This window comes from Chrysemys picta, chromosome 21 (genome assembly GCF_011386835.1).
Source record: "Chrysemys picta bellii isolate R12L10 chromosome 21, ASM1138683v2, whole genome shotgun sequence".
Lineage (NCBI taxonomy): Eukaryota > Metazoa > Chordata > Testudines > Emydidae > Chrysemys > Chrysemys picta.
This window is the reverse complement of record NC_088811.1, coordinates 14,071,784-14,095,930: the sequence shown is the minus strand read 5'-3', so window position 1 is coordinate 14,095,930 and position 24,147 is coordinate 14,071,784. Positions and strand designations below refer to the sequence as shown.

General features: G+C 46.2%; 1 protein-coding gene across 16 annotated transcripts in view; it reads right to left on the bottom strand.

Annotated features, from left to right (window-relative positions):
• KAZN (kazrin, periplakin interacting protein) overlaps nucleotides 1-24,147 on the bottom strand; it is a 756,723-nt gene that overhangs the window by 148,353 nt on the left and 584,223 nt on the right. For all 16 annotated transcript variants that reach the window (XM_065575404.1, XM_065575403.1, XM_065575402.1 and 13 more), the window contains one exon: nucleotides 2,623-2,814. In XM_065575404.1, coding sequence (XP_065431476.1) covers nucleotides 2,623-2,814 — 192 coding nt within the window. The remainder of the gene's footprint in view (nucleotides 1-2,622; nucleotides 2,815-24,147) is intronic.

Sequence of the window (24,147 nt, the reverse complement as noted above, 5' to 3'; positions counted from 1 at the left end):
CTTTGTTGTTTTCCCCCCCGGCTTCCCTTCCCGTACGACATTCAGTCCCTCTGCTTTGGGGACACGTTTGCCAGAGACCCAACTCAACCTAAGGGGAGCAACTTGCATTTTTCCTCAGCCAGTTCTCACACCACGAATTAGAGCGGCTAAAACGTCCTAGGAGATCCTCTTGCCGGTTCCTCTGCTGCCTTAGACTGCCACTTTGTGTCAATCATTTAAATCACCACCACTCGTCTTAAGGGACCAAGCAGCATCACAATACAATAAATCGTTGATAGGGACACTGATCCCCATACTGCATGCCTTGAACCTCGCAAGTTCTGTTGTTTCAACCAATAATCTTTTCTTACAACCATCTTACAAGGTGGTTTAATTTTAAAGGGCCATTTCAAAGCCAAGTATTTACTTTCCCAGGGGCAGCAGGATCAAATCCAGAAACTAGACAGATTTTTTTTTCCTAACTGGTGCTTCTTACCATCACAGCCTATGCAAGATCAGAAATAACACTGCACCCCATGTAACAGTGCAGCTCAATGCACTGAAAAGCCAAATGCAAAATCTTTTATTTCAACCTTACCTAAGGGCTTAGAGCAGCAACAGAAGAGGATTTAGGCCAGGTCTGCACTCAAAAGTTAAGTCGACCAGCTACGTCGCTTAGGGGTGTGAGAAACCCCCACTTTGAGTGACACAGTTACGTTGATCTAACACCAGTGTAGGCAGCGCTAGGCCCACAGACGAATTCTTTTGTCAACTAGCTACCACCTCTCGGGAAGGTGAATTAATTACAGTGACAGGAGCAGGGGCGGCTCTACGTCTTTTGCCGCCCCAAGCACGGCAGTCAGGCGGCTTTCGGCGGCGCGCCTGCGGGCGGTCCGCTGGTCATGCCGATTTGGCGGCGTGCCTGCTGGAGGTCCGCCGATGCCACGCCTTCGGTGTCCCCGCCGCCGAATCCGCGGGACCGGCGGACCTCCCGCAGGCATGCAACCGAAGGCGGCCTCACTACTGCCCTCACAGCGACCAAGAGGCCGCCCCCCACGGCTTGCCGCCCCAGTGCCTGGAGCCAGCCCTGGACAGGAGACTGGAGTGAGTGGCTACACTGAAGCAGCTACAATGCTGCAGCCGTGTTTCAAGCGTACACTAGCCCTGAGCCCTAGTTCTCATGCTGTGTGAACTGGCGTGGTAGTTTATTAATGTTTTCATTTGGAGACATAGGCTCATTCTCTCCAATACTCAGACAAGGCATGCAAGTCACCAGGAGACAATGGCAAAGCCACGAGCAAGTTCATTGCCACCTTCGAGAGGAAACTTGATGGATTTGTAATATAATTTTCCAGGTTAAACTATCTCACAAGCCTTGTGAGCTGGAAACCAGTAGCCGTTGTGGTTAGCTTGATCCCATTATTACCTCACACAGGAGACAAAGAGCAGCTCTGCAAAGAGACAACACTGATCTTCTTCTGGACAAGAGTAGGGATGACAACGAAATGTCCTCAGTTGTATTTGTATGCAGGTTGGTCATGGCCATTCCTGGTCATTCTGCCATTGGCAGCACATTGTCCAGCTTACAGGGTGACAGTGCTCACAGACACCCAAATCTACAGTGGCTAGAGACACAAATAAAGGTACAACGTCCTGAACAACCTATCAAAAGGAGGAATTGTAGCCAGCTCTATTAAGAAAACCTTGGTTCTGCTAGGATGGGTCACTGGCCACCCAAGTTTCTCTCTCTCTCTCTCTCTCTCTCTCTCACACACACACACACACACACACACACACACGTTTCCGTCTCAAAGAGACAAAGCAAGGCAAAAGTCTCGGGGGGAAAAACAACCAAGGAAATAAGAAAGCAGAATGATTTATTTCAACCCAGGGAAACAGAAAAGCTAAGCCTGTGGGATTCAGCTAAGCTGGACTCAGCCCCTCCCATGCCAGCTCCCCACCCCCCCTCACTCTGCCCCCATCACTACACCAAGCCCTGGCCGAAACTCAAGTCATCAGTGCATTATCTGTTACATCTCTGCAGCTTTTCTGACATCCACTGGCATTCATGGCTGCACCCACCATCTAATGCTGGAATAGGGCACTGGGGGTGGGCTGCAGACATGCACACACACGGATCAATGACATTGGGACACCATCCATTTCAAGGAGAAAGCTCTCTGCTGGAGTGGCTGCAGAAGGCTCAGCGAACGTTCACCGTACAGCAGGGAAATTCAGGCCAGTCTATTGTGCTAAGTCTGGAAGCAAGGGACAGAATTTTGGTGGGTGCGAAATCATTACACCTGGGTCCTTATAAACTACTTCCCCTTCACCCTAAACTAAAAGGCCCTTAAGAAGCAGCCCGGTTCCTTCTGACCCCAGCAGATAAAGGCAGGAGGCTCTGGTGTGATTATAAACCCTGTAATCAGAACGAAAAGGGCAACTTTTTGTTCCTCTTTGGTAAACATCGTGGCCGAATTGCAGGATGTGACAGGGAGGGAGGGAAAAAGAAGGGTGGAGAGAGACACATGGAGATGTTCAGAGACAGAGAATGTAAAGCACAGATCCTGTGACAGAGCCACGCACAGACAACAGGACACAGAAGACCCGGGCACAAAGACAACGGGAAGGTTTAACTCTTACCCTGTAGGGCTTCTTTGGCTCGCGCTAGCTCTTGCTCTTTCTGTGCCAGCTGGAGTTTGAGCTCAGTGGCGGAGAGAACCTCTGTCGACTTGCTGCCATGTGTCTCCTCCAGATCTTTTGTTAGCATTTCCTTCATTTGTCGGAGCAGGTGAACCTCCTCCTGAAGCTGGGTCACTTCTTCTCGTAACAGCACTGGAGGAAGAGAGAACACAATTCAAGGAAGTGACTAGCTGCTCTCTTCAGCTCTGGCAGGTTTTCAGCGGCTCGGGCAGTTAGACAACAGAAACCCAGTTGGTAAAAAGAACCCAGCACTGACGTTGCGCATGCAACTCTCAAACCCCTGCAATTCCAGTGAGTAGGAACCACAGCACCCCGAGGTTAACCTGTTCGTCCTGCTTAGATGCATGGTGCCAGAGGCACAGGTAAAGTGCCGTGGCAGTGAATTCTCCACAGAAATGCTTCACTCTAATTTGATAAGCGAGACAGCAATCTGCACACTGCAAAGCACTGAAAATATTTTGGACGGTCACCCGGGGGTTACTCGATATGTTTAAAAAGATGAATGTGGTGGACCAAATGTACCCTTGATGTCAGAATTTTTCAGAGGAGGGATGGAACCAGTAGAAGGGAACTCCGAGAGCTCCCTCCAGTAACTTGTTTCTATTCTGTTCCTTTTCCAGTTCTTAAAGCCATGATCCGAGAGAAAAATTCAGCCCTTGGAGAAGCACTAGCAAAGTTTTTCAAGGGCGATTTTGGGTGCCTTTATTTTTGGATGCCAGACTTAAGGCAGCTTGAAAAAAGGGTCTGATTTTCGGAAAGGGCGGAGCACCTGCCTTCTGGAAATCAGGCTGCTTTAAGATTTCTCAGACTGGGTACCCAAAAACCACCCATCATTTTTAAAAATCTTGACCATTGCCTCTAAATTCTGCTAATTTTTTAAGGGTGCCGCCGTTCCTTAATGATTTTTGCTGTAGCCACAATATCTAGAGAAAGCAATTGCTCAGCCTGGTCTCAGTAAATGCTGCCTTCAACTTCCGATCTACTCCACTGAGTTTCACTATATCTAAGTTCAATGCAAGCAGATTCTGCTTACAGTCACTCATGTGCTCAAACTCTGCTCAAGAAATCTTAGCAAAGCTGTTCTGAGAGATCTTGGGGTGAGGAGGGTGGGAATCTCCTTTCATCTACGGGCAAAAACCAAACTTTTAAAGTTTTCAATCCTTGTTATCTGTATCTAATTCTTCTATATTAGATACTAACCATCACTAGCCCCTTCGTACTATCCCTGGAAGTATGGAAGCAGAGGGCAAAGATCCTGAAACGTTAAAGCAGCAACTACAAAGCAAGTCCAGAAATAGTTCTTGCGAGTTAAATTCCATTAACATTTTTTTTTTGCATAGTTCATGTGTGTACAGGAAAGGAGGTTCTGATTGGCTCTAGAAAACAGCTGCTTCTATTGAGAACCATTTGGTGGCCAACTAAAACCCAACCAGAGGCATCTCTAAGAGTCAAGGCAACAGAGATGAAGTATCCTCCATAGGCCATTTACAAAATATGCATCTTTAAAGAGACTCACGAGAAGCCATTATTACAAACTGCTGTAAAACGATGCATTTTGGGCTGTGACGGATGCCAAATACAGCTTGCCAGAGCATTGTAGTACATCAATTGTCATAAATATTGACAGTGTGTATGCGAGTGGGGGAGGACAGAGAGAGTCTCGTACATCAAAAGGTTAAAGTGATCCACTTGAACAGATTTGTTCCCAGCTGAATAATGGAATCCCAGACAATACCGTAGGGGGCTAGTTTCTGAACCATGATCACAGCAGTACGGCGCGAGAACAGCAAAGATGCTTATTGCTGTTTAAAAAGGGTATGTAATACCAGACGAGACTCGTACCACTGCTGGTTATAAATGAAATATTCAGAGCCAATGCACTCAGAAATGCATTACGCTCTGCTATTCTTAAGATCTGCTTGCCATCGCTTTCCATTATCCTTACACCTACTGGGTTTTTCCCACCTAAGTCTTTGGAAATCTTCATATAGATTACTAAAAGAAATAAAAAATGGAGTCAATAACCCCTCCAAACAAGCAGCAGTACTTTCAACAGGGCATGTTTTCAAACTCCGGTTTGACCTCAGGTCACTCCTAGAGCAGCAGCACGAACATAAAACAAAAATCAATGAGCATATTCAAGAGCGCAGCCGAAAAATCTGCCAGTCGACTCCACCAATAACAATGTTGCAATGAAGAATAGTGGAGCCACAAGTTAAAAATCGACAATCCCCTGTATTTAGGTGCCATTCTGGGCCTGTCAAACTGGTATTTTTAGACCAGCCAGCTTTCTGCTACCATTGGACTCCCGTTGTGGAGTCCCTGATTAAAAAGGGCACTGAAGTGCTGTATTGACCCTCACCACACCACCACTGTGGAAACAAGGCATGAATGGAAGATAAGAGCAGGACAAGGACAGTTGGGGGGAGGGGGGAAGAAGGGGGGGGGTTTCTTTAAATAAATGTACATGGTGGGGAATGGGAAGGACATTTTGTTTGCGGCTTCGAAGCCGTCACCCCTGGGTACCCAGGGAGAGGTTATACGTGTGTCATCTGCTTCTTTGAAAATCCGTTTACCTGCCAAATCTCCCTCCTCCGCCGACAGCCGGCTCTGAGTGTGGGAGGCCGGCACTGGCAAGGCTTGACTAACCCTGGGCTCTTGCCGAACCCTTCGTCTGTGCAAATCTTAGGCCAAATTCTCTGCGGCTGGAAATTAGGCCAAATTCTCTGCGGCTGTTTCTGCAAAACAGGCAGCTGGTGAAGAGTCACGCTGCGCTGGGGGGAGTGCCGGTGGCCCAAGGCCTCCCAACGCTCCCCTGAGCACTGGCTGCATCTCTGAGGGTGCAGCATGGGCTCCTTTTGCATCCAGTTAGTTGCACCTACATTACTCCTCTTTCTGCCCATGCCGCGGGAGGAGGCCAAAGCACAGGGTACGGGAAAGGGGAAGGGAGTGCGAGGACTTAAGATGCAGCTAGCCCCTGGACAGGGAGTACGAAGGGGGGAAAAGGCTGCTTCTCTCCCTCCCTGCCTGTCCCTCCCGTTCAGGGATCAGACCATCTGGCCAACAGCGTTAAAAGGATAACCCTGTGATATCAGCCTGCCAGTGATAGGCACCCACAAGGTGTCATTGCTCAGCCCATCAGGTCTCTAGAAAGCAGCTTTCCAGGGAGCAGAGCAACCCCACGTTTCCAACAGGCTGGCCGATCCCTCTCTGAGCCTCCAGCTCCTTATCTATGCCTCTTGCTGGCCTTGAGAGGGGCAAGACAGAGAGGCGCAAGTCGCTCGCGATACACGGAATCACAGGGTGCTCTGATCACCAACCCAGAACCTGGATTCCTTTGGATCTCGTAGGACAATCAGCAAAACCCCTCCAAAAGCAGACATTTGTACCAAGTTAAACTGCTGGACTTTGCTGTTCAGACCCAACTGTAATCATGACATTGGAAAACCCCTGGCTGAACCAGCGTTTGACTACGGGGGAGGGATACCTCAGCGGTTTGAGCATTGGCCTGCTAAACCCAGGGTTGTGAGTTCAATCCTTGAGGGGGCCATTTAGGGAACTGGGGTAAAAATCTGTCTGGGGATTGGTTCTGCTTTCAGCAGGGGGTTGGACTAGATGACCTCCTGAGGTCTCTTCCAACCCTATGATTCTATGATACTTTGCATTCACTCCCCAAAGTGAATAATAGACCCCGATAAATGCCGCCTCTGTAGGCAGCACAGAGGCAATTTGGTTTCTTTAGCCCGAGCGAAAGGAATGTTGCCCGTTCATATGGTTTTGAAGGGTTGATTCCAAACCATAAATATCCATTTATTACATACCGGAATAAAACGTGCAAGAAATATTTCAAGGGATTTTATTCAGACTACAGACTTTGGCCTTTTTACTGATCCACATTTTTAAAGAGGCAGCAACCCCAATGTAATACCGACCTTAACAAAACCTCGCAGTGCCCTTGTGAGATGGGAATTTTTACCTTTACCCATCTTTAAATTAATAAACAGAGACACAGAGAGACACTGATGGGTACAGCCCTGCAAATCTGTGGATATCCGCTTTATATCCACAAACATGCTCCACGGATTGGATGCAGAACGCAGGGCTCGACTGACGGGCTAAATAAAGCACAGAGTCATCTTACAGAGAGTCAGTGTCCGAGTGGGATGGTAGAACCCAGGAGTCCTGTCTCTTTGTCCCCTGCTGAACTACAGTGTCACTATAGAACAGGGGTTGGCAACGTTTGGCATGCGGCTCGCCAGGGTAAGCACCATAGCGGGCTGGGCCAGTTTATTTACCTGCTAACGCGGCAGGTTTGGCCGATCGCGGCCCCCACTCACCGCAATTCGCCGTCCCAGGCCAATGGGGGCGGCAGGAAGCGGCGCGGGCCGAGGGATGTGCTGATCACTCGCATTTAAGAGTTTTCAGAAAGCTGGCCAAGGAATTCATTGGACAGTTAATGTTGATTTTCAGTAAGTCTTGGAACAATGCGGAAGTTCCAAAAGACTTTAAATATTGGCACATTAACTTTCTTTCAAAGAATAAATGGGATGACTCGGCTAATTATAGGCTTGTCAGCATGACATCGATCCCAGGCAAGATAACGGAGTGGCTGATACAGGACTCGGTTAATAAAGAATTAAAGGAGGGTGATATAAATTAATACAAATCAGCATGGTTTATTGAAAGTCGATCCTGTCACGCTAACTGGATATTTTTTCTATGAGATTACAAGTTTGGCTGATAAAAGTGCTAGCGTTGATATAAGACTTCTGTAAGGCGTTTGACTTGATACTGCACAACATTTTGATTAAAAAACAGGTATAACATTAACATGGCACACATTAAATGGATTAAAAACTGGCTGATTGGTCTCAAAATGTACAGTAGAACCTCAGAGTTACAAACACCAGACTTACAAACTGACCAGTCAACCACTCACCTCATTTGGAACCGTAAGTACGCAATCAGGCAGCACCAGAGACAAAAAACCCCATAAACCCCCTGCAAATACAGTACAGTTCTGTGTTATACGTAAACTACTAAAAAAAATAAAGGGAAAGCAGCATCTTTCTTCTGCATAGTAAAGTTTCAAATTTGTATTAAGTCAATGTTCTGATGTAAACTTTTGAAAGAACAACCATAACGTTTTGTTCACAGTTACGAACAACCTCCATTCCCGAGGTGTTCGCAACTGAGGTTCTACTGTAACAGTAAATGGGGAATTTTCATCAAGAGGGTGTGTTTTTAGTGGGGTCCACATGGCTCTTTTCTAGAGCCTACACTATTGAACATTTCTATCAATGACCTGGAAGAAAACGAAATCATCCCTGATAAACTTTGTAGATGCACAAAAACTGGGGGAGTGGTAAATAAGTGGAGGGGACAGGTCGCTCAGAGTGATTGGGATCACTTGGTCAACTGGGCACAAGCAAACAATGTGTGTTTTAATACAGCTAAATATAAATGTGTACCTCTAGGAACAAAGAATGTGGGCCATGCTTACAAGATGGGGGACTCCATCCCGGGAAGCAGTGACACTGAAAAAGATTTGGGGGCTATGGTGTATAATCAGTTTCCAATATAACATTGTGACCAAAAGGGCTAAGATGATCCTTGGATGCATGCACAAGAGAATCTTGAGTAGGAGTAGAGAGGTTATTTGACTTCTGTATTTCGCACTGGTGCAAATGCTGCTGAAATCCTGTGTCCAGTTCTGGTGTCCACAGTTCATGAAGCATTTTGAAAAATTGGAGAGGGTTCAGAGAAGAGCCACGAGAATGATTAAAGGATTAGGAAACCTGCTTTATAGTGATTGAGCTCCTTGAGTTTTTCTATTTAGCTTAACAAAGAAAAAGTCCTGCATGTTGGCAGGGGGTTAGACTAGCTGATCCTTGCGGTCCCTTCTAACCCTATGGCTATATGATTCTAAGATTAAGGGGTGACTTGATTACAGTCTATAAGGATCTACGTGGGGAACCAATATTTAACAATGGGCTCTTCAATCTAGCAGAGAAAGGTACAACACGATCGAACGGCTGGAAGCTAAAGCTAGACAAATTCAGACTTGAAATAAGGCATACGTTTTTAACAGTAATTAACCAGTAGAACAATTTACCAGGATCATGGTAACGTCTCTATCACTGACAATTTTTAAATCAAGATTGGATGTTTTCCTAAAAGATCTGTTCCAGGAATTATTTGGAGGCAGTTCTATGCCCTGTGTGATACAGGAGGTCAGACTACATGTTCACAATGGTCCCTTCTGGTCTTTGAATCTGTGAAAAAGGAGAACCTCACCACTGGCTGAACCACTGCCTGGAACACAGCAGTGTGGGATTTACTAGACACGCTCCAGAGGGCAAATAGTACCTGACAACTCGTGCAGATGAAGTGGCTATTTTCCTTGTCCAGGACACCACAGAACACTTGACAGAGGCCAGCTCCACCTGAGAATTTGCATATTTTAACAGCAGGCTTGCCAGTCTTGTGACTGAAGCCTCCCGGTGTCCTTAACAACTGAACCCCAGCCCTGGGGACCTATCAACAGGGCATTAACACAGCGATTGGCAGGACTCAAGTGAGAGAGTTCGCCAGCTCCCAGATTAGCGTTAAAAAAGCCAGATCTTTTCATCTATTACCAATCCAATTACAACAGTGCAAACTCGTAAACAGGGGTCTGCCCAGCTGCAAAGCAAAACTCCCTCCTCCTGGAGTCACTGAGAGAATGTTTTGCTCGCGACACATTTCCAGGAGCAAAACTCCCAACTAGGGGGCAGATTCTGGAGTGAAACTGGAGTAACTCCAACCACCTCGGTGGACCCACTTCAGATTTACACCAGTGTAACTCAGAGGAGAATGCTGGCCCCTGGAATTCTAAACCCCAATTCTCCTCCCATTCTGGTCATTACAAAGTCTCACCCTTGCTGCTTTTCCCACTAGCATTTAATTAAGCTGGACTATACTTGCAAATGGAGGGCATTTTATTTCCAGGGGAACTGCATGGCAACGAGGTACTGAGTTGCGCTAGGAGCCTAACGCCCATTAACTAAATGCCGCTTGGGCCTTTGAAAATCTCCCCCGAACCTTTCACCTCTTGGCGATAAGGTTAAAATCTCCCCCCAGGTCAGTAGTGACAAAAGGCCATTAACATCAGGTGTTTTTTGGGTGGCCAGTGTGTGATGAGTTTGGCAGGTCTCCATTCAGCCATCCCCCAGCCCGAGCACTAATTGGCAATCTTATCCGGGCGCAGTCAGACGAAACCCCAGGATTGAGGTGGTCCCTCCATGGTGGGGTTTTGGCACACGGATGGGAGGCTCACACTTACGCTGTCACTACCAATTGTGTTGTGCGTATAAAGGGATGAGTCTGCAGTGCTGTCAGTGTCCCCTCCCGGTCCCCTCATTCTGACATTATGACCTGCACCCCACTCCAGTTTCTGTATTCTTTGTCCCCCACGCTTGGTTAAGTCCTGGGTCCTGTGGTCCTCCCTCACCTGAAGGGGCAAGTCTTTCATTGCTCTGATGGGCTCTGCCCACCATCCCAGAAACTAAACAGGCCAGCACCTTTCACCCAGCACTACATTCACTTGGCAAAGATTGTAAAATGCCCATTGGGCTCTGTTTCAACTGAGAAATAGGCTATAGGTAGGAGCCAGTTTTCTCAGGGCTTGGGTTGCTTCATGTGACATCACTTCTCCCCCTTTGTTATGCCCATGTAACCCACTGTCCTGGAGACGGGTCACCCTCGCCGCCTGATCCGCAGCGGAAACAAGCATGCTACAGCTCCCGCCTCGGAGACTCAGTGCATTAGCTCCCGATCTAGAGGCTCATGAAATCCTCAGTTCAATTCCCAATCACTAGGGGTGATAGAACCAAAATCTTACGGTTGCTCAGCTAGACCTGAAATTTATAAACACCCTTTGTGGCCGTAACACCACCCTACTGTCCTTTTAAGTAAGGCTGCAAGTAATTAGCCAGAAGCAAACTATTCTACCTGCTACCCGACCACGAGTCAGATCTGCCATCACGACATATTTTTAGTCTGAAAACACCATATCCTGCCTTCCCTGAAAACAAACCAGTTCTCAGTGAAAGAGAGACAACAGCGTACACGACACTGCAGGTGCAGGCACGCATCACATACAGATACACTGAAATGTTTGCTCCACTGCTGTCCTTGGAGTCTCATTGGCAAGTACTGTACTCGTATCCCCCTCCTCCGTTCCTACACCAAACGAGACAGGCAATGCACTAATAGGAGAAGGCAACGTAGCAATCAGGAAACTCACAGCGAGTCACGGTACCATTCACCTCCACAAGGGGGTGGCGTGTTAAAACAGGACCTACATCCCAGCGAGCGCTGGCGTCCTCGGGACTTGAGGGCGCCAGGCACTCAGCAGGAGGCACTCAGCACTTTGCAAGATTGGGACCATATAGAGTGGATGAAACCGGATTGTGTGCATGTAGAAGTGTGCTGCTTTCCTCTCCCAAATGCAGAGGTCCCAAACACTCACGCCCCTATCTGGTGGAAGTACTGCCCCCATCCACCTTTAATCTAGCTGGCCCAGGAACCAGTGCAGTGAAGCCACAGAAGCACCAGTTTCCACACAGGCTATAAAAGCCTGCCCAGAACCCTGGGTGCTTACTTGGGCGCTAGCCCATGTGGAAGCCTGTGGTGCCCTGGCTTCATTGCTACAGGTACTTGTACCAGCTAGATGAAAACTAGCTTGGATACGTCTACATGTGTTGCAATCAACCCTCCACTGCAGGAGTGTTACAACATTGCAATGCAGCACCACACAGACACAAGACGCCATTCCTTTGTCCTGCAGGTCAAAGGTAACGAGGTGGCACGCACCTAGACAGATCTCTGCCACCACAAGAGTGAGGAGCAATCCCTGCTAACAAACCATCCCCCCCTTGGTCTTGAACAGGTAGCTGCATCGGTGTCTGGCGTCAAACATTCTGCAAAGCCACGTGAGAAACAGCATCTGCCACTCTACAGAAATGAGCACGGCCAGTGCAAAACTTTTCACAATTTCCACCACCCTCCAAAAAGTCCTAAATTCCAATGCCACTGTTACCACAGCGTACTGCCAATCTTTTAAATCCTGGACAGCTCGGTTCCCTTTATGCTCCGTATACTGGGATACAGGACTTTGCTGAGCCTCATCTAAGGGCCATTAAAGTCAGTAGAAAGACTCACACTGACTTTGAATCACGCACATGCATCAAAGAGTTAAAGAACTAGGAAATACATTAGTTTGTTTCTTCCTTCCATTTAAACAAAAACATCTGGGAAACCAACTGATACCAAGGGCAACTGGCTGGAAATATTTATGCTTTGTTCCTGAAAACTATATGGTGTTTACTGATAATGCAGTTACAAAGTTCAGCTTGTGGCATTTCAGATGGGGACAGGGTAAAGACCGTCTTAGGGGAGACGAGAAGGCCTCTGCCTGGCATTTGGTGCAATCTGGTCTGGAAGCGAAATGTTTGCCTCTGCTAGAAGCGATTTTAAGAGCTCCGGAGATAGAAGGCTGGGGAGATCTGACATAGATAGAGGTGACTCCATCGGAGGCAGAGGAATTATGCTAACCTTTATTATTTGTACTGTGGTGGCTCCTACAGACCCTAACTGAAATCAGGGCCCCGCTGTGGGAGGTGCCATACAAACAACTAGTGAGACAGTCACAAAGAGCTTAAAGACGAGAGAGATGAAGCGGAAAGGAAAGGAAACAGAAGCAATTAAGGGAAAGTCTTGCTTCAGGTCATCCAAGTTCAGTGCCCAAGGCAGGAATAGAAGCCAGGTCACCTGACTCCCTGTCCAGTACCCTACTCACTAGACCATGCTGGTTTGGATTTGGTAGCAAAATTTTTAAGAGAGGCTTGCTCCCAAGAGGCCTCTCCAGCACATCACTGCAGGGCCGCTCAGAGGATTCAGGGGGCCTGGGGCAAAGCCAAATTTTGGGGGCCCCTTCCATAAAAAAAAGTTGGAATACTATAAAATACTATATTCTTGTGGGGGCCCCTGTGGGACCTGGGGCAAATTGCCCCCCCCCTCCCCACCCACCCCCCGTGGGCAGCCCTGCATCACTGCTTTGGGTCCTTCCTAATCCCACAAGGACCTTCTTCACATTTCGTTTCTTTGTGCTTGATGGTACCCACTTCATCAACTACACACTGATTGCCCAAAGCGTTGGGCATAACACACACAGCCTTTCTAGGTACAGTGGGGCCTCAACTACCAGAAGACAAAGAGAGATGATACACTTCTTATAGCAGACAGGCCTGCCATTGTCTTCTCATCTGTGAAGGCAATTTTTATAAGCCACACATCTTTGGATTTTTAAAAAGAGTAATTACAATAGGAGATACAAAAGGAGCGATAAAAATAGGAGGCATCCAACCATGGAAATGCACAGGGAATTCCTAAGGAAATATACAACATATATTATACTTCTCGAGATACATCTATGATGTCTGATAGAGGTTTCCAGATTTCACTGAAAGAGTTGATGGTTCCTTTGATTTTGGACTTGTCTATATGGGGAAATTGACTGGACTAATTATTCTGCTATAACTATGCCGGTCAATTTCTCCATGTAGACAAGTCCTTTGGTTTTGTTGTCTCTCCCCCCCCCCCCCATACCACCATTAATTTTACAGATGTATCTATGAAACTGATTCTAATTAAACTGTGCAGTAAATGATCATTTCAAGGTATCTCACCAAACTGCAATGGCCTTTTTCGCTGGGTGTCAGTTATAAAGAACGCTGACAATTGTGTATTTTTATTTTAAACCAGTGCAGCTGGACTGGGAAAGAAGATTTGATTTTAGGGTGACTACCCGTGATAATGGATCCCAGAGGTGCAGAGCATGATTAATTATTTGCATTACTGTAAAACCTAGAGGCACCGAGACAAGGCCCCCATTATGCTGGGTGATGTACGTATACACACACACACACACACACACACACACACACAAAGTAAGAAACAATCCCTGTCCCAAAGAATTCACAGCCTAAGTAGACAAGACAGACAAAGGCGGGGAGGGGAAAGAAGCACAGGGAGGGGAAGTGACTTGCCCAAGGTCATACAGCAGGTCAGTGTCGGAGTCAGGGACAGAACTCAGGTTTCACGACTCCGAATCCAGTGCTATATTCACCAGCCTAAACTCTCAGCATTGGAGCCAAAAATCACGATCTATATTACAGTCACAAAACACGTGTAAAAAAAAATACTGAAATCTTTTGTATACCAGACAAAAATTATCCAGCTCCATATTACCCATGCATTGTGGAGTCTTTGTTCTCAACTCTAAATATACTTTTTGTTCAAAAAGCAGTCTCTTTCCCACATTATTCTGTTTCTGCTTACTCTCTCAATGCACCTTTCAGCCCAGACTCGCTGGCATACATGCATGTGCTGCATATCAATCATCTTCTTGAGTCTCAATAAAGCTTTAGTTTCTAAAAATGTTGTAGGCCACATGGTTTCATACAGAGAGTTTGAGACTAGAAACTATGCACAGTTAACTCGGGGCTGGGAAGAACCAAAACTGTGGGTGGATGTAGACTTAAAAGAACATACAATAAAAAGGATGGAAATTCAAAAACTCTGGCACTAAAATTAGATTCTTATTTCCAAGCTAAAGCTTTTCCTTTCCCCACTCACTGGAAGCTTAAGTAGAAGGATATTTGCTCTTCAGAAAACCGCATGTAATACTGATATACATATCTGTAATTATTACATTTTTTTACATGCTTGAATCTCTTTGCATTCAAGGCTTGTTTGGAAATGCACTTGAGTGATTCTAAAAAAACCCCAAACCTCCCTTCTTTGTTTCTAGCAGGCATTTCAGGTCAGGAAAGGCACCAGTAATTCCACAGCAGCAGGTTTCTGGAGCTCAAGATGACAATCAAGCAGCGGGTTTCTGGACATTCCTGGCCCTGATTGCTGATGGAGAAGAGGAGAGGCTCCCAGATGGAGGTGGGTGGAATAGACACTGGGGCTGTCACTCAGGGGGCGTGACAGCAAACTGGCATGCATCTGCAGCAATTCGTTAAAAGAGAGGAGACGGCAGGCCTGCCTTCGCCAGGCCAGCTGGAGAAATCGCAGCGGAGGAACCCATGGGGCGCACAGCCCAGATTCTTAACACCCTGAAGCATAACTTGGAGTGTTGTGTGTATTGCATGGTCAAAACCAAAGAAGCCAGGCATGGTGCTGAGACACGAGCCATAGAACTTTAAAGAGGGCTGCATGCACCTTCCTTGCACGGCGTTGCTCTGTGGCCACCACTGCAGGCGTGGTGAAGAGCTCTATGAAGATAGAAGGGGAAAATGTTAACCAACCAATATATTTTTGAGCCTTATGAAGTGTAGTTAAATGCTGGGGTGCAGGGTTGGGCTGGGTCCTCGATATCGCCACTTCCCCACCCCTAATTTATAAAGCACGTTCCATGGGTTTGGGGAGGAGGGTGTGTGAAAAAGTATCTGTGTCAGAGGTATCCTTATGGTCTTTTGAAAGGGCACCATCTTGTGGGTCCTGCAAGCAGCTGAGTGAAGGAGGCTAAAGAGAGAGACTGAGACAGTATAGAGTTTTTCTGAGGCAGACACTGAATCTAGTTTCATCCATCACATTGCTGATGTTAAATAAAAGCCTTCCGCTGAAACCTCAGACTCCGTGATTCTCAAGAATATTGTGTCCCAAAGCAACATCCCAGAAATGTTGCGAGGAGGGGATATTCCAAATCAGGATCCAAATTCTGCAAAACATTTAAGTTTCTAGCTTTTATCTAAAAGTTACAATTACTCTCTTCTCCCTCCCTACATATGCACCCTGACTCTGATTCCAGCATGGTCAAAGCGCCAGTGTAGAGAATGAAGAGGCAGAAATCCTGGCGTCTGCCCCTTTTTTATTTGTTCCCAACTTCTAAAACGAGCCGCTGGGTAAACCAATCGTTTTAAGAATAAGTTTTCCGTTAGTCCATCAGCTCTTGGAATGACTGCCACTGCCTCGGCACAAGGAAATGTAACAGGGACAGAGGATGACAGAGTTGGCATTCAGTGTTACTGACAAGCACCATGGTTCAAACACTGGCAGAACAGCTCAAACACATCTTTGATCCCCAGCACCCAGCAACAGGTTTTCAGTGGACCCGTTTCAAAGAAAGATCTATACAGTAACTCCTCATTTAACATTCTCCCGGTTAATGTTGTTTCGTTATGATGTCGCTGATCTATTACGGAACATACTCCTTTAAAGTTGTGCAATGTTCACTTATAATGTTGTTTTGTGGGTGGGGGCTTGGAACTAGGGTGGGCCGGCAGCACCCCATTAGCTCCCCTCCACACACCCCGCGGATCAGCGCCTTCCTCCTCTCCCCTATATGAGTTAGGGAATGGCAATATAGCCCCCTAGGAGCCATCTGTGCCAGAGAGATATTTCTGGTACCTCCGGCTGTCAGTCAGCCTGGAAATATGACTGCAGGAAGGGCAGTCGGGAAGGGAAACTGGATAAAGAAGGGGGAGGGAGGAATGGATGTGACCTGATTTTTTTCAAAACTGAGTAATTTGTTAGTCTCTAAGGTGCCACAAGTACTCCTGTTCTTCTTTTTCCTGGGTATGAGATGCTCTGAGCAGGGAGATGGAGAATCTCTATGGGAGGAAGAGGAAGAAGAGATGAACGAGAAAGGAAAAGGAAACAGAGTCCCACTGACAAGAAATGAGACCACAGACCTATTTTGGTGATGATAATCCTTATATGGCTCTCAGACACCACAGTGATGAACAAAGCCTGGATAGACAGATCAGATCTAGTCCAGTATCCTGTCTCTGGCAGTGGCCAGCACCAGCTGCTTCAGAGGAACTTACAAATAACCCCCCAAGAGTAGATGTGGCATAATCGGTCCCTCCATTAAGGTCTGATCCTAACCCCGAATAGTCAGAGATTGGCTTAAACCCTGAACCAGGAGGTTTTATATGCCTTCCAAGCTTTTTTTTTTTTTAAAACCTTAACTTTTATACCTCTGGATATACTTGCTAGCCATAGAAAGTTCCCTTCCCTGCTTGAATGTTGCTAAATTCTTGGCCTCAGTGGCAGAGGTGGGTAGATAGATTGGATGGATGTGCCAGTCACCATTATTTACAATATGGAGAACAAGAGAAAAAATATGCCAGCAAAGACCCACTGAAGATTTAGTTGTCAATCTCTCTAAAGCAGTGGTTCTCAACCCACAGGCCGCAAGTGGCCCAGCTGTGTGCTAAAAATTTTTCCGAAATTTGCTGCTCTGGGCTGGCAGGGGCCGGGACTGGCTGAGGGGGAGACAGTGTCTTGCAGCCTGCACCAGCACTCCTGCCAGCAGGGGGCTGATGAGTGCCGTAGTGGGTGGGAGAGTGGGTCTGTGGGTACGTTTTTTTTGGAGGGGGCGCTCTGGGCAGTGAGGGATTGGGGGGCACTGGGAACTAGGGGTTTGCCAGGGTTCTGCAGCACCCCCAGGTTTTAGGTAGGGCTCTGCTCCTGGCCCCCCTTTGCGGGTCCTGGTTGCTGGCCTACGCCAGATGCTCTGCTCCTGGCCCAGCGCTGGGAGTCCCAGCTGCCCGTCCATGCCCCGCACGGCGGCACTCAAATCCGGGTCCGGCTGCCGCCCGGTCCTAGGGTCCAGCTGCCCAGCCCATGCCCAGGGCTCTGCTCCTGGCCTCTCTCTGGGTGGGGGCACTGGGCATAGGGGACTGTGGGCAGTTGGGATGGGGGGAAGGAGAGGCAGCGCTGTGGTTTTCAACCTGCGGCCTACAATGATAAATAGGTTGAGAACCACTGCTCTAAAACATCTTGAAAGGTAGTTTCACTTTGTACGGCACACACGCTGCTTTAGTACTTCAACTTTTGAAGGATATATACTGAGAAGGGGGGAGAGAAGAGAAGAGGGGGCACATTGGATTATTCTCCATCCCAAATGAGCAGCTGCTTCAGGAAGACAAAATGTTTTGCATACTTTAAATGTTTCCCTTACGAAAATTGGCAAAGACGGGCTCTGTAAATTATTTAGCAATAAAATCACTAACTAGGAACAGTCGAGCTTTGGACTGGGGATTTCATTAAAGTCCAAAGTGCTCTTTGAATTCCGAGCAAAACTACCATAAACAAGCGTCCAAGGGCGACGTGACAGCTTGTGATATCCTGCCAATGCAATGTTACAGTTTCTCAGGGGTGTGAATTCAGCTCCTAAATTCCAGCATTTGGGATCATTCAAGAGAACACAAGTAGCAGTCATCCATATCCAAACATGTTGCAATCAAAGCTGTCATCTGGAAGTTGATCCCTGGGTATGGGCCACGGGGAAAACAACTTGTTTCTAGTGAATTTTCCCACACTACGGTTACTGACAAATTTCCAGCAAAGAGGCTAGATACATTGAGAAGAACAAATTCAGTCATCAGCCATTTTGAAAATGCGCAAATGGATTTAAGGCCAAATATTTTAGGGCCAAACTTAGACCAGATAATATATTTTATAATGTCTTGGGTGAATTTAAGGCTTGACCCAACATCCAGTGAAGCCAGTGGAAGTTTCTCCCATTTACCTCAATAGGCATTGAGCTTTCATTAATAAGAGGGACTTTGAGCAGGTTTACACAGAAACTTGCACCTATTTAATTAATTAAATTGGTTTCCTACCAAATTCAGTGGTTCTCAAACTTTTGTATTGGTGACCCCTTTCGCACAGCAAACCTCTGAGTGCGACCCCCTCATCCTTATAAATTAAAACCACATTTTTTTTATACTGAACACTATTATAATGCTGGAGGCAAAGGGCGGTTTGGGGGTGGAGGCTGACAGCTCATGACCTCCACGTAATAACCTCGTGACCCCCCAGCTTGAGAACCCCTGAGCTAAATTGACTTCAGCCACTTTCATTCCAAAAGAAGTATCCACACACAGACAGCTAAAGCATCAGTCTGAATTCACACTTTTTAAATGTTAACACAAGCGTATGTGGAGACCATCCCGTGTATGGTAGATCTGGCTAGAATCAGCCGAATACAGGCAGGGGCTGTGTAAGTTTCCTCCCCAACAGCTCTGCTAGGGAACCTCCTCGCTGAACTGCAACAGACATTGTTATTCTGGTGTTTGTTCCCCTATCTGCTCCCTCCAACACCGAAAATCCTACAATCAGCTTTTCCATCACAAATAACCACCAACGATGGAAATGCAGTGGAGAAAATACCCTTAAAATACAGACCTTTTCCTCTGGTAACAACTATGATGCAATTTCTTTTATTTTTGCAACAGCTGTTAATTATATGAGGTACTTAGGACAAGAGCTATTCTTAGTTATTCCTTGGAAAATGATTGATTAGAGCACGCAAAACAAACCCAGGAGAACCAGATCTCATTACTACAGAAGCGGTTCTCCAAGCCACATATTATTAACCTGTACCACAGAGAAATATTTCTCCAAACTTCGGCATTTCTGTGGCAGACCTCGAGGGTGCTCAGTTGGGGAAAACAGCTTTCATTCCCAGCTAAAATTAGCGACGGGCTCTATGACAACACATTGCCCTTTTAAGAGGCGGAAAAGCTGGGGAAAAGGTATAAAATAAGAGTTACCAGCGTGAAGTCAATCTGGGCCAGTGTTTGGTGAAGGAAAGGACTGAGGTCACTTGTAAGCCAAGGAATCCAGGCTTGCAGGTACCTATGGGTTGTGCCTGCTTTTTGTTTCTTTTTCGCTCTCTTTTGTATGTGCTTCTTTCCCTCATTGTTTGATTTGGCCCTGTATCCCGGGGGGGCCTGACTCTCCACCCCATTACACCAGTTTTATGCGGGAGAAACATGATTGAAGTTAGTGTGCTACACCAGCTTAAAACTGGGGTAATGGAGGGGAGACTCAGGCTTCTTGATCTCCATAGTTCCTAGGCTGTGGGACCAAGATGGCCTTGTGCCTCAGCTGCTGTATTTAGAGCTAGGAGCCCAAAACTGCAGAGTTAGGTGCGATTCACTTGAGGGGGGGGGGGTTGATCCCTTTGCAAAACTTGGGGGAATGGTAAATAGAGGACAGGTCACTGATTCAAAGTGATCAAGATCGCTTGATAAACTGTGCACAAGCAAACAGTATGTATTTTAATACGGCTAAATGTACATCTGTACATCTAGAACATAAGAACGGCCATACTGGGTCAGACCAATGGTCCATCTTGCCCGGTATCCTGTCTTCTGACAGTGGCCAATGCCAGGTGCCCCAGAAGGAATGACCAGAGCAGGTAATCATCAAGTGATCCATTCCCTGTTGTCCACTCCCAGCTTCTGGCAAACAGGCTAGGGACACCATCACTGCCCATCCTGGCTAATAGCCATTGAGGGATCTATCCTCCATGAATTTATCTAGTTCTTTTTTGAACCCTGTTATAGTCTTGGCTTTCACAACTCTGGCAAAGAGTTCCACAGGTTGACTGTGTAACAAAGAACGTAGGCCATACTTACAGAATGGGGGGTTCTATACTGGGAAGCAGAGACTCTGAAAAATATTTGGGATAATCAGCTGAACAAGAACTCCCAGTGCAATGCTGTGGCCAAAAGAGCGAATATGATCCTTGGATGCACACACAGGGGAATCTCGAGTAGGAAGGTTATTTTACCTCTGCATTTGGTGCTGGTGCATTACTGTGTCCAGTTCTGGTGTCCAGAATTTATGAAGGATGTTGATAAATTGGAGAGGATTCAGAGAAGATCCGTAAGAATGATTAAAGGATTAGAAAACATGCCTTATCATGACAGACTCAAAGAGCTCACTCTATTTATCTTAACAAAGAGAAGGGTAAGGTTAACTTGACTACAATCTATATCAGGGATCGGCAACCTTTGGCACGCGGCTCGCGAGGGTAAGCACCCTGGCGGGCTGGGGCAGTTTGTTTACCTGCTGCGTCTGCAGGTCTGGCCAATCGCGGCTCCCACTGGCTGCGGTTCACTGCTCCAGGCCAATGGGAGCTGCAGGAAGCGGCGCGGGCCAAGGGATGGGCTGGCCGCCACTTCCGGCAGCCCCCATTGGCCTGAAGCGGCAAAACGCAGCCACCGGGAGCCGCGATCGGCCGAGCCTGTGGACGCAGCAGGTGAACAAACCGGCCCGGCCCTGGTGCTTACCCTGGTGAGCCGTGTGCCAAAGGTTGCCAATCCCTGATCTATATGTACCTACACTGGGAACCAATATTTAATACTGGGCTCTTTAATGTAGCAGAGAAAAGTATAACACTATCCAATGGCTGGAAGCTGAAGCTAGACACATTCAGAATAGAAATAAGGTGTCGATTTTTGACAATGAGAGTAATTAACCAGTAGAATAATTGACCAAGGGTCATGGTGGATTCTCCATCGTTGGCACTTTTAAAATTAAGATGGGGTGTTTTTCTAAAAGATCTGCTTTAGGAATTATTCTGGGGAAGTTCTATTACCTGTGTTATGCAGGAGGGCAATCTCGATGATCCTAATGGTTCTCTCTGGCCAAGAACCCCTGATATATACAAGACCCGAGTGTATGGAGAGGTTAGTTTTCCCCTCTGTTTAATGCTCCTTTTGTATTTCAATAAAAATCTACGTTAACATGCTCTAGTCTCCGTCAGTGCTTCTTTCCTCACTAAAAACATTTTCACTTACTACAGATCAGTCAGTGCTGTCAGGCAGGCCATGGACAGAATAAATTGAGCTTTTAATAAATCACAGTTGGGCAAAGATTCATTGATCAAAATTATACAAACTGTTAAATGGTTTCAGTTATTTTTCCAAAGCATTTTTCTATTTCACTTACCAGAAACAACACACATCTGTAATTGGTTTCCAACAAGTTCCCATTGCATTATAACTGTAATCACAGGCTAACAGATCATACAGAGCAGCGTGATTTTATTTGCATGAAGCACATTATAAGAATAACTAGGCTTTAGAAAGAGGGATTTTCCCCGTTAAAATTGGTGATGTTCAGGAGTGCTCCCAAACCAAATTGAGAAGATCACTTATGCCTATATTTCCCTGTTTATCCTTATGCACATGGCCTAGGAACCCAAAATTAGGCTCCTAAATCTCTATTTAGGCACTTATATTACCGGATTTAAAAAAAAATGCTGAACATCCAACAACTGCCAGTGATCTCCATGGGAGATGCTGGGAGCTTGGGACTTTTCAAAAGCAAGCCAATTATTTAGAAGCCTAAATTTAAGCTCTTTTTTGGGGAGGGAGTGGGGGGAAATCTTTGCCAAGAAACCTGTTATTAGACTGTGTCTTCTAATAGTGTCAGTGCAGGCAGTTGGACAATTATACACACACTTCCACTTTTCCCTTCTATTCCCAAATGGTCCCATTTGACTATATGACTGACTATCCTGAGTGTTTGCAACAAATTCTGAGCTTCTCCCAAAACAGCAAAAAGTTTACTTGCTCCACAAAAGTGAAGAAAGATTTTCAACAAGCATCGCTAACATTTCCTTCTGGGCAGACCACCTCACCCCTTTGAGATGGGAACCCCTGCTCAGCGTCATGCAGCTTCTCTCCCCTACATTCCACGGCAACCTCATTTTAAAACAGGAAGTGAATGGACTTTTGACACCTGCAGTGATGCTATTCAAGAAGGTGGTGAGCATTAACTTAGGGCAAAATCAACGCTGAAACCTCAGGCTGCAGCTGGTTACAAAACTGAGTGAGCTGTGGTTCACACTTGTAATTAATAAGATTCCTCTTCACACTTTCCAATAAACCAGTGTGGGACGATTCCAATGTGAGCAGTAGGGTTAAAAATGCTTTATTCTGCATTCTTTTCTTTCAGTTGGATCTTCTTCCCTGTGAACTGCAGCACATAGGGAAACTGAGTGGAGTAATTATTCTGGAATAAAGTGTCCGCACAGGGGAGATATACCGGCATAGCTACAGTGGAATAATTATTCTGCCGGCACTATGCTAGTCAATTTCCCCAAGTAGACAAGCCCCTAGTTTCACGGCAGTTCATGCTTCCGCTCTTGAAAACATCACCAATAGATAGCTATGGAATTAATGCATATAAAAGATTTTAGACCAAGTGATGAAGGCCACAATTAACTTTGAAATAATGAACAGCTAACCATATTTCGGTTTACATAATTAAATTTACATGGCATTATGAGAAGAATTCCAGATATTTTATGCTCCAAGATCTGATTGGTGATTATAGATTTATCTATGTAAATAATGGAATAGTTTTTTAAAAGGTTTGAAAGGTTTGAATAAAAAAGGGCATTTAGGGATGAAGTCTCAGAAATCTTGAGCCTCTGCAATCCCATTCCTTTCTATGAAAGCACACAAAAAATTAATCACCTACCCACTCTTTATGAACTGTGGATGTGCCCCAAAGCCCACTGAAGCCAACGGAAGCCTTTTTATTGACTTCAGTTGGCCTTGGATCTGGCCCCATTGGAATTTACATTTAAAGAAATCTGTGTAACCCATTTGATATGGCTTCTGGGTGTATTTTTCTCTGTGCACTTATTTTAAAAAGTGTATTAAACACGGACATGAGCAATTCCCTTTCACAAAACCCGTGCTTGGGAAAGAAGTGTCCTAGAATGAAAGTTGTTGCGGGTGGGGGAGGAGGGAATCTATTCTCCGATGTGAGTCAGGGATCAGAGAACAGGGTCTAGCTTGCACAGGCCAAGCGAGTTCAGGGGAAATTTCCAGAGGTACAGTAACGTACTGAATAAAAAAACTGAACATTTGCACCGAGACATTTCCGTTTCAACCTCATGGAGCTTTACAACTGTACAATAGATACAGTTCATGCACAAACCTAAACAACAGGTCATTGGGCCATATCCCTCAGTCCGTATGCTGGCAGGGCTCCTACTGACTTCAGTGCCTGTACAGAACTAGTATTCTTCGCTCAGCAATTTACCCTAGGCTGGAAGAATGTCTAGAGAACACACACTGTGTAGTGGGGACTTATGAAAATGCAAATGGGAGCCTGTCTTTTCTGTAAAGTTACTGATAAGGTCTATGTGCGTTTAGGTTAGATACTAGGAAAAACTTTCTAACACTAAGGGGACTTAAGCTCTGGAATAGGCTTGCAAGGGAGGGTGTGGAATCCCCATCATCGGATGTTTTTAAGAACAGATTGGACAAACACCTGTTAGGGATGGTCTAGGTATACTTGGTCCTACCTCAGCACAGGGGGATGGACTAGATAACCTCTCAAGGTCCCTTCCAGCCCTACATTTCTATTACTGTAAAAAGCAACAGAGGGTCCTGTGGCACCTTTAAGACTAACAGAAGTATTGGGAGCATAAGCTTTCGTGGGTAAGTCATCTGAAGAAGTGAGGTTCTGACCCACCAAAGCTTATGCTCCCAATACTTCTGTTAGTCTTAAAGGTGCCACAGGACCCTCTGTTGCTTTTTACAGATTCAGACTAACACGGCTACCCCTCTGATACTTGATTTCTATTACTGATAT